Source organism: Anopheles arabiensis, chromosome 2 (genome assembly GCF_016920715.1).
Source record: "Anopheles arabiensis isolate DONGOLA chromosome 2, AaraD3, whole genome shotgun sequence".
Taxonomy (NCBI): domain Eukaryota; kingdom Metazoa; phylum Arthropoda; class Insecta; order Diptera; family Culicidae; genus Anopheles; species Anopheles arabiensis.
This window is the reverse complement of record NC_053517.1, coordinates 48,826,310-48,839,705: the sequence shown is the minus strand read 5'-3', so window position 1 is coordinate 48,839,705 and position 13,396 is coordinate 48,826,310. Positions and strand designations below refer to the sequence as shown.

The following is a 13,396-nucleotide window of genomic DNA, read 5'->3' as shown; positions in this document are numbered from 1 at the left end:
CCCAGTAATTGACGCGCGCATCGCACAGAAAAGCTCGCCCGCTCGAATTCACATTCGCAAACAAGAACCGCGCCGCCGCATCACGTGAACGCGAAAATCGTGGCATGCGCGCGCACACCCGCCCGGTCGCCCACCCGCCCGCCCGTACGGTAGCAGAAGCGTCCCACGATGACACTTGCGCGGCAGTTAATAAACGATCCGATTTGCGCAAACTTGCGCAAAGATGACTCACGGGTCCCGCGCGGGCCGGGCCACGGGTTCTGTATGAGTGTGTGTGTGTGTGTGGGATCCATTCCAGCGGTGGCGGAAACATCGGATCCAACAAGCGGATGCTTCAATGCTTCAATTATGTGCGCTGCCGCACCTCATTACTGGCCGTACCTAGACGCTCCCGTGTGCCTCCCCTTTCTTGCAAATGGGATGTAAATATGAAATTTATATAAATTGCATTGAAATAATAAATAAATTTGCTGGTAAATCTTTTCTACAGCTCCACTCTCCTTCTCCCTGCGCGAATCCCGTGTTTTGCACGGTAATGAGATGAAATGAAAAGCGGGGCGGAGAATGGCACGGTTTTAAGCAGCACCGCGCCTCGTTACCGGAACGAAATTGCAACGGCGACGTGTCGGCAGACGCATTGCAAACATCAGCCATAACCACCGCGAGTCTTACAGTATGTCAGCAGCGTGCAGCGGCATGTAAGGCGTGAGATCGAAGGAAATCAACCTTTTTCTTCGCTCCCTCAGCTTCCACTATCGGAATGCATTGGTGGGGCGGTGGTGCAAACGCATCCCGCCAAACCCATACAGCCTATGTTGCCCCAGCGCGGGTGCCGTACACATAATTAACTTCCTCCCGAGCTGCTCCGGAAGATCGAACCCGACCTGGCCGGGCAGTGTTCTCGCTCGACAGCCGGGACCCAGCCGTGTGATTGTCAGTTAAATGAGAACGTTTTGATTTGCAGAACATTGATCCCTTGATGGCCGGCTGGGGCGGACTGGGCGTAAACGGGGAAGGGGTGTGTAAGCTCGTGCAAATATGTTGCCGCTCGGTGAAGGCTGCGAGATCGTTTGATATCAAACCGTGCCTTATTTTTGCGCTGTCCATTCGCTGCTGGGCGTTTGCCGCCCGAAAGGACCGCGGAATGGAATGGATCCTTGTTAGCGACCGATGAATAGGCAAATTTTCCCGCACCCCCCCCCCCTCCCCCGGCACGATGGTGGTGTCTTCTTTCCCGCCGGTGTGTAATTAGATGGCAAATAAGGGGAAAACGGGCAGTGGCACGATGCTGTCTGCTTTCTTGCTGCTCCAAATGGATGCTAAATTGGATGGGATTACCCCTTAGAAGGAATAGTTTTATTGGACTAATTCTTCTTTTGATCCTGGCGCATCGCGTTGGATTTTATTTTCAATCTCTGCAACGCCGATCGGCGAGTGTTGATAGTGATGGGTGGGAAAATGTCCCGGCGCGGCATAAAATGGGAGTTAAGTGTCAGCAAAATGTTGATTTGGCGTTTCATTTTTTCCTCCATTGAATCCATTTTATTTGTATACCACAAATCCTAAAGTCTATTGCACCCAACGTGCAAGCGCCAATATACATCCATCCAGCACCAACACTGCTTACTTTATCCCCAATATATTGAGCATAAGGAGAAAAATTCCATAGAAAAATCATAGCCATACACACACACATAGATGAAGCCGTGGGCGATCGATTCCGCTAACTAGCCTAACAAATGGTATACGGAAGGAGTCGCCGCAGGTTGGAGTCGCAGCCGCAGCCGCATGACTAATGATCGCTCGATCGCTCTCGCCTCAGATGCGATGAATAATTAGGTTCCTAAATGCCTCGGTAATTAATACAATGCTGTTCCAAATTTAGAACCACCCTTGCCCCCCTGGTTCTACCTCCAAGTCTTCGATTCCCAACAGTACGTTTCATACAGATTTCTCCATCCTTCGCTCCCGTTGCTTCTCCTCGTTGCTCGAAAGCTTTGTAAAATAATGACAATATGATTGAGCTTTCCTTCCACTCTTGCACGCTCGCAGCCTATCGCATTACGTTCGTTCTTTTTTGTTGGTTTCCTTCCCTACTTCCCCTTGGTCAAATTATGCTTCGTGTGGCCGATGAACCATAATGGTTCCACCACCAGAGCGCTCCGGCTGCTCGGCGTATTGCTTTGGAGCGCTTATTTCGCTTTATCTTTTAACTCACTCACTGACTTGGCCTGTCTGTCTGTCGCTCGTGAGGATACACAAGCTCGTCTGAAGCTCCTCACACGGCGCTGGGGATGGAGACCCGGTTCCCGGACGATATTTGTATAATTAATGGAACTTTTCTACTTCCTCGGATGCTTCGCTTAAGACACACCGGAGGCACACACAATGAGCTAGCGAGGCAGAGAGAGGCTCTTCATCTTCATGGGCGAGAGTTAAAAAGGATGCTGGCCAAAGGGTGCGAAGGAACAGAATATGGAAACAAGAACGCCGAACAAAAACACCATTTTTTGTTCCCCACACACATACACACACCCACAAACACGAACAAGACGGAGAGGATGGTAAACGCTAGCACAAATAAACAAGAAAGAGTAACTACACTGCCTGCAAGCCGTTTTCTTTCTTATTTTTTGATAAATTGTTTACAACTTATTTATGCCTTCAAAAAGCGTACCCCAACGAACAACCCACCCCACCCAGGCACTGGTGTCTCAAATGATCGACTGATCGTACACAATCGAAAGGAGCACAACCGAATTCTACCAACGTTGCACTGGGCCAGTTTAAACCACCACGCGCAGTAATGACAACGAATTAGGTGTGCTATGGTGGGCGCTCTGTTCACGGGCTTTGATGTGTTAAAGGGGATTTCCTGCAGGAGCCCGTGCCTGTCCCCGTACGAAATACTCTACGCATGGGTCCCGTGCGGTGTAGATGAAGATAAATTAATGATTACGGCCAATATTTGTCATAGCTTATTGCACAGTGCCCACTGCTCCCACTGCCTCCAAGGGACGGGGAGGTTCTCAAATGGTTCTGTCCGTTAACATAGCCTGGTCGTCGCAGCCAAATGTCCCAAAATTGTTTGAACATTGTTGCTACTCATCACTTTATTTTGTTGCTTCCAGGCAATTATATTCTTGTCTTGGCTGCCTTTCTCTTTTTAACATACTGTTTCTTATACTTGATTGCTCATATTTTCCAATGATGTTTAACCTCTTTCCCAACTTAATGCAAACGGACAAAATTAGGTTCCGTTTAAAAAAAAGTGTCGAAATCGTAATTGATGCTAGATACGATATGATACAAAGTTTTCCTGCCTACATTTGATCGACGTCGGGGCTACTGCTACTGATTCTCTGTTGGGAGTGTTAATCCAAACCCGAAAACCCTCCAAAAGCATAACAACCGCACCAACAAACTCACCTATTTATTAATGTGAATTGAAAAATCAAGCACCTTCTTTTTTCCTTCCATTTAACGATGTTTGGCGGGCGATTGTTTGGTAGGCCGAGGAAAGACAATGTAACCAAATGAGGCCGCGTTCATTCTGCCCTCGGGGGAGAGTGGTGTCACTCGGAGATGCCCGCGCAGCAAGAAAGAAAAATGGTCGTGCAAACAGCATCACTCCCGGCGGCTCCCGGCGGCTTCGCAGAGGAAGAATGTTAATGTGCTGCGGCGATGGGAAAACACGGGATGAAAACGGCCCAACAAAACAGAAACAAACACAGCCCACAAACGAGCCTCAATCTGTCAGCGAGCTTCCCTCCTCCTCCTCCTCCCCCCCCCTACGAAAAGCTTACCCACACCAAGTGCTGATAGGAAACCGCGACCGATGGCTAGCAATGGTTCCTGTGCATTAGCCTCCGGATTGAGGTGCAGCATCGTCGTACTGCACATAATGTGTTTTTCTTTTTTTGTTTAGAATGTAATGTTGTCGTTTTTTAAGCAATAAACCAAAAAAACTCACAACCAACAGCAGCAGATAAACAGATAAAGATCGGTTCTAGAACAACGGAACGGAGCATCAAAAGAAGCGAGGCAACAGAAGCGGGACTAAGTGCAACAAACACACTGATTAAGCAATTAAAATGACTCCCAGCATTTGATCGCTTGCAATTGCATGCCTGTTTTTGTGTGTTTTGTTTGTTTTATACACACTGTTGCAACGATGAGGTGACGCTGTGGGTTTATTTCGCCATTTTCGCTATTTATTATCCATCCTGTTCCCTTTGCCCCTCTGTTTGTCCGCGTTTGATTGCTTCGCCATTCTTTTCGTGTGCCACTCTTGAGCGAACCACTTCTCCCCTGAAGCGTATCAACAACGTATATGAAATATTGATCCTCGCAACATAACAACCGACACCATCGTTAATGAAGACGTTAAAGCGTAAATGGTTCTTTCGGAATTGCAAAGAATTACAGGCTCTAGGTGTAAGGTAGTAAACAGTTCAACATTGATGTAATTTTTAATTGTATTTTCTTCTTCTTCTCCGTATCTTCCTCTTGCAGAAGCTGGCTGCACGATGCCAACCAGCAACGATACGGCGATCTCCGGCGGCCCAATCGTGGTACCGATTCCGTGCAGCGGCCGCGGCAAATGTGAGTCCGGCCCGATGGGGACGAGCTGTGTCTGCCAAAGCGGATTTACCGGGCCATTCTGTCAGCATAGTAAGTGTCTCAGGCCAGCCCTCGACTACGTTTGGAACGCATTTCATTGTGCGTGTTTTGTTTGGCCATTCTTTACTTCCAGATGTCAACGAGTGCACCTCGAACCCGTGCGCCAACAATGGCATTTGCATCGACGGCGAGGGAGACTATTCGTGCGAGTGTCAGCCGGGCTGGACGGGGAAGACGTGCACGGAGCGGGCGATCCAGTGTCTGCCCGGCCAGTGCCTCAACGGGGGCTCCTGCATACCGTCCCAGTTCGGGGGAGCTCCGCACTGTCGCTGCACGCTCGGCTGGGGCGGTCCGTTCTGCAGCGAACCGCTCGACCAGTGCCAGGGCCAACCGTGCCACAATGGGGGGACCTGCGAGTCCGGACCGGGCTGGTTCCGGTGTCTCTGTGCGAAGGGGTTTTCCGGCCCGGACTGCCGCATTAACGTGAACGAATGTTCGCCACAGCCGTGCCTGGGTGGGGCAACGTGCAAGGACGGCATCGGAGGGTTCACCTGCATCTGTCCGGTCGGGCGGCGTGGTGTGCGGTGTGAGATTCGTAAGTCATCTCGCTTGCAAATTTGTGTTGTACCAAACGCTCACTAACGTACGACTCTTTTCCTTGCTTACAGTGCTCTCCGATCCTTCGTCCGTGTGCTCAAACACGACCACCAACTCGCCGTACGATCCACTGGTCAGCAGTGATTCGCTCAGCAAACCGAAGGGCGATGGTGCTGCTGCGTCACAAGCGCCATCCGATGAAACGAACTGCAATTCGTGCATCTGCGTGAACGGAAAACCGCGCTGCTCGAACCTTTGGTGCGGGTTGAACAACTGTCTCAACCGGAACCAGTCCAGCGGGGTCGGATCGGGTTGCGAAAGCCACCAGGTGTGTGTGCCGACATCGCAAGAATCCTGCCTAACGCCACCGTGCCAACCGCGGGGTGATTGCCGGACGTTTGAGCCATCCAGACGGGTGGCGCCTCCGAAGATACCGGCCCCGACCGACTGCTGGCCAAATCAGGTAAGGGGCGGCTCGAAAGTGGAGCAAGCAAAGCTAGACACGCAACAGAGTGGCAGCTAACGTGTGCCTTTTTCTCCTTCCATTCTTTCAGGCTACGCTTGGGACGGCCTGTGCCCGCATTTCGATACTGCTCGAGTTGAACCGACTCGTCCGGGGCACCTCGGTGGACGGACTGTGCCATCTGCTCCGGCTGCAACTCGGCGAAAAGCTGATCAAAAATCCGTCCTTTGACGTGTCCGTCTTCATAGTCGTACTGTGTGATCTCAAAGCTGGAACCAACGACACGATTGAAGTGACACTGGTGAGTGTGCTGAACCGTTTTCTTGCCGGACAGCGCGTAATAACAATTTTTCTTTTCTTTCCTCTCTCTCTCTCCCATCCACAGTCAACCCCTACCGATCCCGTCGGTGGTGCCTCGAGCCTAACGGAGGCAGTACGCCTGCTGGCGGAAATACTCTCCCGCCAGCAGGGCGTCCAGAACGATTCCTTCCAGACGGATCTGGTCGAGGCCGCCCCGCTCACCTCGATACTGGAGGTGAAGGTTGAAACGGCCCTGGTGAACGAGGGCAGCACCGGCTCCAACTACCTGATCGCGGTCGGCTTTGGCATCGCGATCGTGGCCCTCTGTCTCGGTGCCGTCGTAGCGCTGCTCTGGCGCCAGAAGGTGCACTCGCACAGCGGCTCCGGCACGAACCTGTCGCCCCATCTCGACCTGTCCCGCGGCATGGACGAGGAAAAGTCCAACAATCTGCAGAACGAGGAAAACTTTCGCCGCTACGCGAACCCGCTCAAGGCGAGCTCGAGTTCGCTGCGCGGCGCGATGGAGCTGAGCTTAAACCCGGCGCCGGAGATTAACCAGATCGCCGGCCCCAGCTCGGTGCATCACCGATCGCAGCAGCTCTACCCGCCCTGCACGCCGGACGGCGCCGAGTTCGAGAAGGATCCGGACAAGCAGAAGGCAGCCAACCGCAACTCGCACATACTGCTGCACAAAACGCAGAACGCCGACATCATGACGAAAAACATTGTCGGCGCGATCGACAGCCAGCACAAAGACTTTGGCAAGCGATCGATCAACGATCACACCGCATCGTCGGCGGCGGCGAACGTGAGCGGCGTGGCCGCCAGCGGGACGCAGTCCGTCGGTGCGACCAGTGGGACAGTGGCGGCACACCCCGTGCCGGACGCCCCGGCCGCCGGCAGTACGCTGGCGCCCGAATCGGACGTCCTGACGGTGCACGTGTAGGTGTGGCTGATGGCCCGTGTCCATCACGCTGCTACAAGCAATCCTTAGCCTAAATAGTATCGCTGGAGAGCACACTGGATGACAAGGGGAGCACCAGAAGATCGACAGTTCATTATTTTATTAGCTTATTTTTATACATGAGTAACTAATTTATTATTCGCCAATGCGCTTCGCTCGTTTGTTAACTGTCTGTCTCGTCTATCTAGTGCTTTGTTGTACATAGCTCTATCCCCCATTACACGAAGTAGAGCCGCAATCGAAAGGAGGGCAACCGCGGAACATTTCGATATTCGGCGATATTCTTACGTTCGGACATCCCTTAGGCAGGAGAGCAAAAACGCCCATTTTTGTTGCTGTGCAAGTACACGTCATCAACCGCATTGCACTGCACGAGCTCGTACGCACAATTCCGAGCTAGTTAGACGCTAGTGGTGGCTTGTTAGCCATCAAATGTAAAAGAAAGGACGATTGAGCAAGCTGTTGAACGAATTCTCTTCTTCCGAAACACACGGTTTCAGATTCTCACGCGATCGATTCCACACGCGTATATACTACACCGTATGCCTTCTAGCTCAAGCATTATTTCCTACAAGCCGTACGAGTGGGGAAAACACTCCTGCCCCTCCTGTGTAGCAGTGTCCAACGAAGTGGCACATCCTTTGCTTGGACAGAAGAGTTAAATTGTAATGTGATATTAAATAAGGGAATCCAGCGAGGGATAGAGAGTTGTTTTTTTTTTGTATTTGTTCGCCTTTAGGGATAGCATTTAGGGCCATCTAGAGAGTAGGTACGTGCGAAAAAGGGCCAGCCCCATTTTCTAACCTTTGCCCACAAAACACAAATCTAGGCTCACGCGGTAGCGATTCAACGCGATCAGTCGGCAAGCGGTTGGTCGGTGACATCCCCCAACGGTCACTAACGGCCAACTATCTTCTGCCTGCCATTTTGCCGTTTTTGTTTGTTTGATCTTTTTTTATCGCGAAACCCCCGAAGATGGGCTCGGGAAATTGTACATGGGAGCGCTGGCATACTAGTTAGGGCTAGGTTTTAGCGGAATAAATAGTTCCTTGTTTAGTGTTGTTTGTGAGTGTACAATTAAGTAGCAAGCAGAGTAGGTTTAAGCATTAAGGGCAGTTGAAAGCGCATTCCAGCAGCAGCAGTAGCAGCAGCAGCAGCAGAAGAAGAAGAAGAAGCAGCAACATGTACATTATTGCAAAACTCGAAAACATTAACTCAAAACTATGACAAAATGTACTCAACATTATTTAAATGCGTAGCGTAGGGCAAAATTGCAGAGGAATAGAAAAAAATGGTGAATCAAACGAACGATTGTGTGCAGATTGTGTAAATATTGTAAAAAAGACAACAAAGATTTGTGAGCGAAACGACCATAAAACAACGAAGGAATCTCGTCAAAATGCCGTCAATTTTAAAAAAAAGTACACACAGTGCGGTATGGTTTAAGGAACAATCAAACGGCCAATCCCGATAGGAAGGAAGGAAGGTAAAACGTTTAGAAAAGAAAGTAGAGACATCACACAATAACACAACACATTCCATTTTAACGACAAACAAACGGTCACGAATGCGTACGTGGCCCGCCCAGCGTCATACGATCGGTAGTACATAGTACTTAAAGCTTAAGACGTCTCAGCACCCGCTTTCCGGAAGGGGGGCTAGCAGACTCGTTATTACATTTCATCTGTTCATCGTTTCATTATCGTTCATCCTCTCATGCAAACGGCATCACAAACAAGTAGCAAAACAAACAAACAAACAAACGATCAGCACTAGGAAGAAGAATCAGGCAATCCGAGGTAACGTGAGAAGCAAGAGGGCACACAAGGATGTGCAGAAAACAGGAAGCAATAAACATATTATGAAATTGAAAATTCAAACCTAACTCCGTATTCGTCTTTATTTCTGGCCCTTCCGTTTGGCGGACTTTACAATCGGCCGCTCCGTCGGATGTTTGGTGAGGTACTTCAACGCCATTGCACCCGTGTCTACCAACTTTTTCGGAGCTTCAAACGCATCCATCAGCGCCTCGAGCAGCGCACGATCGAGCTTCAGCCGAAACCGTTTCAACGCGAGCACAAACTCTTCGCGCGTTAGCAGCGTGGTTTCGGCATCACCAAACTGAAGCATCAGATGCCCCAGATCACGCTTCAGCTTTGCCTTCTTCGGCTTCTGCGCCAAGAAACGGCTCCGTTCCAGGAGCATCTCTTGCACGTCCACCGGGCGGGCCGGTTTCGCTCTCAACACAGCCTGGTAGATGATCTGTTTGGCGGGATACTTGCGCTTGCAAATTCGGCACAGTTTGGCCACCGTTTGGGGGATGAACTGAAACGGACCCAGCGAAAGTACCAACAGCGTAGGATGGCGCATGAAGGTACGAACCAGCTCGACCAGCACGGTGCCCTCGAACACATTGCTACCGAGCCAAAGCTCCACGAGCGTTTCACTCTTCTTCGCCAGCTTCACTACGAACGACAACTCCACCTCCGACAGCATGTTGCATTCCAGTTTGAGGCACTTCAGCTTCGACTGTTGTACAGCTTTTGAAAGAGCTCGACCCAACTCTTCCCCTCTTAACCCGTTCCAGCTAAGATCAAGCAGTTCCAGCGTTTCATTCCCGATCATACCCAGCAGAAGGGGCACGGTACATTGTAGCTCCTGATACAGGTGATTACCGGCCAGTAGCAGCTCTTTCAGCGTCTTTTGGGTGGAAAGAAATCGCCCGATCGCCTGGCCGCTGGCCGTGTCCAGATGGTTCCAGCTAACATCCAGCATTTGCACACAGTCGCTGTAGAGCAGTGCGCTGAACAGCAGTGAACCTCCCCGGTCGGTGATTTGGCAGTGAGCTGCTTCCAGCAGACGAACGCCCGAATTTGATAACGCATCGCCCAACACCTCGATACAATCGTCGTCTAGCGTGTTGAAGGAAAGCGACAGATGGACGATGCTTTGCAGTTCCATCAGCACATTTCCCAGGCATCGGGCCAGCGACACGTTCAGCAACCGATTGCGACTTAAATCGAGTCGTGTTAGACATTCTGGACGTGCTTGGAGTAAACCATCCAGTACGATTTGTACGTGTAGGTTAGTGTAACCGCAACGCTGCAAACCAGAACAGTTGATCTGCAGATAATCTTAGGAGTAGAGACTTTAACGTGCTATCAAACCTACGTTGAAATCAAATTCCACACTTTCCGACGGAGTTTGTTCCACAGCATCCAGCAGTTTTTCGACACGCCGAAAAGACGTCGCCCCAAAAGTGTTTAATTGCAAACGATACCATTCTGAGATGGTCGGTGACTTTTCGTCACCTGTTTCTACGCTTTCTAGCCTACGGTCGGGATCTTCTAATGCTGCAAACTCTTCCGCATCATCTACCACGGAGGACTGAGAGCTGACGCGGTATGGACAGACTTGAATTTTTCGAGAAATATCCTCTTCAACGTTCACTTCTAATTTTGACGTCATTTTTTTCTTCTTTTTGCTGTTTTATGCACAAAATATCTCTCTAGACTTAATATCTATAAATATCATGGCTACTCGATAAAACGGTAGCGAACGCAAGCCTCCGGTAATCCGCGTGCACGCATGGGAAGATTGTTTAATTTACGGCTTTACGACCGATAAGATATCGTATCCAAACGCCGGGACCGGCTTCTTCGTTGGGGTACATTTTGCACTAGAAAGCGTGACCGAATCAGTTGTACAGTGCAATTGTTACGGCTAAACAGGACCGCGGACTAACGAATTCGAACCCAGTCTAAGATGGAGAGCAGCACGGTCGTTGGCTGGAAGGAAAGATTGCAGAAACGATGGGACGCTTTTTATCTACAGTGGCAAATTTACAGCATGACATATTTCCTCGAACCGTGGGAAAAATGTCTAGTCAGTATCCTTTTTAAAAAGATTTTATAAAGTTTATATACTTTTTTAAGGGTCTTCATAGGTAGTGCTTTGTGGAATCAGTGTTTTCGGTCAGTGGTCTCCAACCTGTGGTCCGAGGACCACTTGTGGTTCGTGAAATTCATAGGCGTGGCCCACGAAGGAATTGATTTTTTAAAAACCAATTTTTATTATCAAACACATCGTGCATATTTCCCCCACAATCAAGATTAAATTTCCAACAGGCATATCTAGAATAAAATCAAAACATATTTTTGATCAAACAGTGTTGAATTAGGTCTACTAAATGTATGCCCTCAATATATGTGGACCGCGGCAAATGTATTTTTATACCAAGTGGTCGATGGTCCTAAAAAGGTTGGAGAGCACTGTTTTAGGTCATTAAAAAGTTTCAAAGCCAAAACAAACATGGTGTACACGGGACAAGTGTTTTGTAACAGGAAAAAAATTGGTTCAAATAATAACTTGCAGAAAATTACATTTTTTACATGTTCAATCATGACGTGAATTTTTGTATTTTTGTACCAAAAATCTACGCACCAACTGCATTTTCAAACATGTGCGTGAAACACGCCCACGGATTGGATCCACGAGCGCTAGGGCCAAAATCAGCTGTCAAAAATGCGCTTGCTGCTGTTGTTCTTGTTGTTGTTGTTGCCGAAGGTGTTGTTTTGATCGGTATCAGCGCGGAGGAAAGGAAAATAAATAAAATCTTTGCAATACATTCCTGTGCTGTATCGTGCGAAATTATTCCACGCTTTTGCAGGCTTTCTTGTGAATCAAATCAAACATTTACTATTTTTTGTGATTTTGTGCGTGAGTAAAAATGTTGTTGGACAAAAATGTCCCCAATTGAACAATTCCCTTTGTTTAGATAAGAGAGCGTACGCAGTGTGTTCCCCCGACAAGTTTCCCAATAAAAATGCTAGCCTCATTGAATGCGGGCAAAAGTTAGCGCTGAGTAAGGCTGTTATCAATAGCTACGCAATCTCAATACATTGGATATCGGAAAGTCACCCCCGAAAACTAAAGACACCTGCGAAAAAGAGGCAACCGACAACATATACGGCCAATTGGTGTACGCTTGGTATTGATAAGGGAGTAGTCCCTCGGCTGATTACGAAATAATATTACTCAGTACAGCCCAGCGGAAAGCCTAATCGTGGCGATCGTGATTCACGGCAGTTTACGTTCAGATATTCAACCAAAGTGTTGACGCTGAGTGAAATCGTGCACGGTGAAGCACTGCAGCAACAATGTTTCGTAAAATATGGAAATCCATTTCCTCCGTTTATCTGCTGTACGAACTCAACACCTGCATATACATGCTGGATCCTTGGGAAAAGCGCTTTGTCAGTATCCTTTTCTTAGTGAAGAATCCGGCGGTGGCATTTGTGTGAAGGCTTCGGTGAAAAGCGTTTTATATTTCAACAATCTAAAAATCCCTCTCTAATATAACTGAATTTCACACTGAATTTTCCTCAACCACCAACTCTTCCGTAGATGCGTTCATATTTGCCATTTTAGGGCTGCTGATCTTCTCGAGCTACACGTTCCTGCCGGGATACACGCGGAAATTGGTTAACGCATTCCTTCCTGCCCATTCCGCCCTGTCCGATCTCGACATGGACCATCAGCGATCGATGGAGTTCAACATACACTGACGATAGAGGGGATGTGATGCCATCGGAGGACCCTTTGTGATACCGCAAATCAAGGGCCAATGGAGGGAACATTGAACGCACCGACGAACCTTGCCAATGTGCAGAGCACAAACAATCGGAGCACCGCTAACTAGACAAGCTTAACTCTAATGTTACAAACAAATTCGATACAATTGTAGTCAGAAGCTGTGTTAATTTTGGTTTGAATGCCCTTACTTTCGATTGCTTTTGAGCGTTAGTTAGTAATAGTGATGCAAAATCTTCTATCAACGGTCTAGGACGAATCGCAAGTAAATTATGAGTAAGAAAATAGCTTTAAAAAAACCTACATTTGAAAAAAATAAACGAATTACAATTAATCCATCTCGCGTTTTTTTTTGCATTTATCTCTGATCTACGCTTAATTGCATACATTTTGGTTCGCAGCTTCGATCGGATTTTCAGCACCAAAATAATTGTTTAATTGTTTAATTGTTTATTACTCGTTCAATGGATAACAATGGATCCGTGTGAATGTTCTTAAGTCTAATATTAGTTTAAAATAAGTAGTAAGATCATCTTAATAATTCGCTTCTAAGGCTGTTTTTAAAGGATTGCACTGAGGTTCCAAAATCAAACAAATGACGAACTTCGTTAAACACCCTAATCATGGAGTTGAGGGGGTCTCTAGATCCATATCCAGTTCGACTACGGTTCAGGGCAAGTAACGGACGAGAGCGAAGCTGAACAGCAGGCACGTAAAGGTTTAACTGCTGGAGTAGGGAAGGACAGTCGATGTTACTTTGCAGTAAACCAGCCACAAATAGTTGTTGTGCGGTACGGCGTCGGATGTGGAGCGGTTGCAGTCCGAGGAGCAGAAGTCGCGTTTCATAAGGTGGTAAC

The 13,396-nt window shown here is 48.5% G+C and overlaps 3 protein-coding genes across 4 annotated transcripts in view; 2 read left to right on the top strand and 1 right to left on the bottom strand.

Moving 5' to 3' along the window:
* Nucleotides 1-8,839, top strand: part of LOC120907470 (protein serrate) — a 102,805-nt gene extending 93,966 nt beyond the window's left edge. The window contains exons 14-18 of the mRNA XM_040319074.1: nucleotides 4,516-4,674; nucleotides 4,757-5,218; nucleotides 5,292-5,683; nucleotides 5,775-5,984; nucleotides 6,069-8,839. Coding sequence (XP_040175008.1) covers nucleotides 4,516-4,674; nucleotides 4,757-5,218; nucleotides 5,292-5,683; nucleotides 5,775-5,984; nucleotides 6,069-6,929 — 2,084 coding nt within the window. The 3' untranslated portion in view covers nucleotides 6,930-8,839. The remainder of the gene's footprint in view (nucleotides 1-4,515; nucleotides 4,675-4,756; nucleotides 5,219-5,291; nucleotides 5,684-5,774; nucleotides 5,985-6,068) is intronic.
* LOC120907503 lies at nucleotides 8,805-10,478 on the bottom strand. Its single transcript, XM_040319076.1, has 2 exons — nucleotides 10,119-10,478; nucleotides 8,805-10,049 (listed from the first exon to the last, which is right to left on the bottom strand). The coding sequence occupies exons 1-2, from the start codon at nucleotides 10,413-10,415 to the stop codon at nucleotides 8,847-8,849; spliced, it is 1,500 nt and encodes a 499-aa protein (XP_040175010.1). The 5' UTR covers nucleotides 10,416-10,478; the 3' UTR covers nucleotides 8,805-8,846.
* Nucleotides 10,479-11,499: 1,021 nt separating this feature from the next.
* On the top strand, nucleotides 11,500-12,877 carry LOC120907519 (serine palmitoyltransferase small subunit A-like). Of its 2 annotated transcripts, XM_040319079.1 has the most exons (3): nucleotides 11,500-11,666; nucleotides 11,725-12,206; nucleotides 12,354-12,877. In XM_040319079.1, the coding sequence occupies exons 2-3, from the start codon at nucleotides 12,107-12,109 to the stop codon at nucleotides 12,512-12,514; spliced, it is 261 nt and encodes an 86-aa protein (XP_040175013.1). In that variant the 5' UTR covers nucleotides 11,500-11,666; nucleotides 11,725-12,106; the 3' UTR covers nucleotides 12,515-12,877. The 2 variants fall into 2 exon arrangements, with proteins under 2 accessions (XP_040175013.1, XP_040175011.1); XM_040319077.1 differs by having other exon boundaries at nucleotides 11,500-12,206.
* Nucleotides 12,878-13,396: the final 519 nt, after the last annotated feature.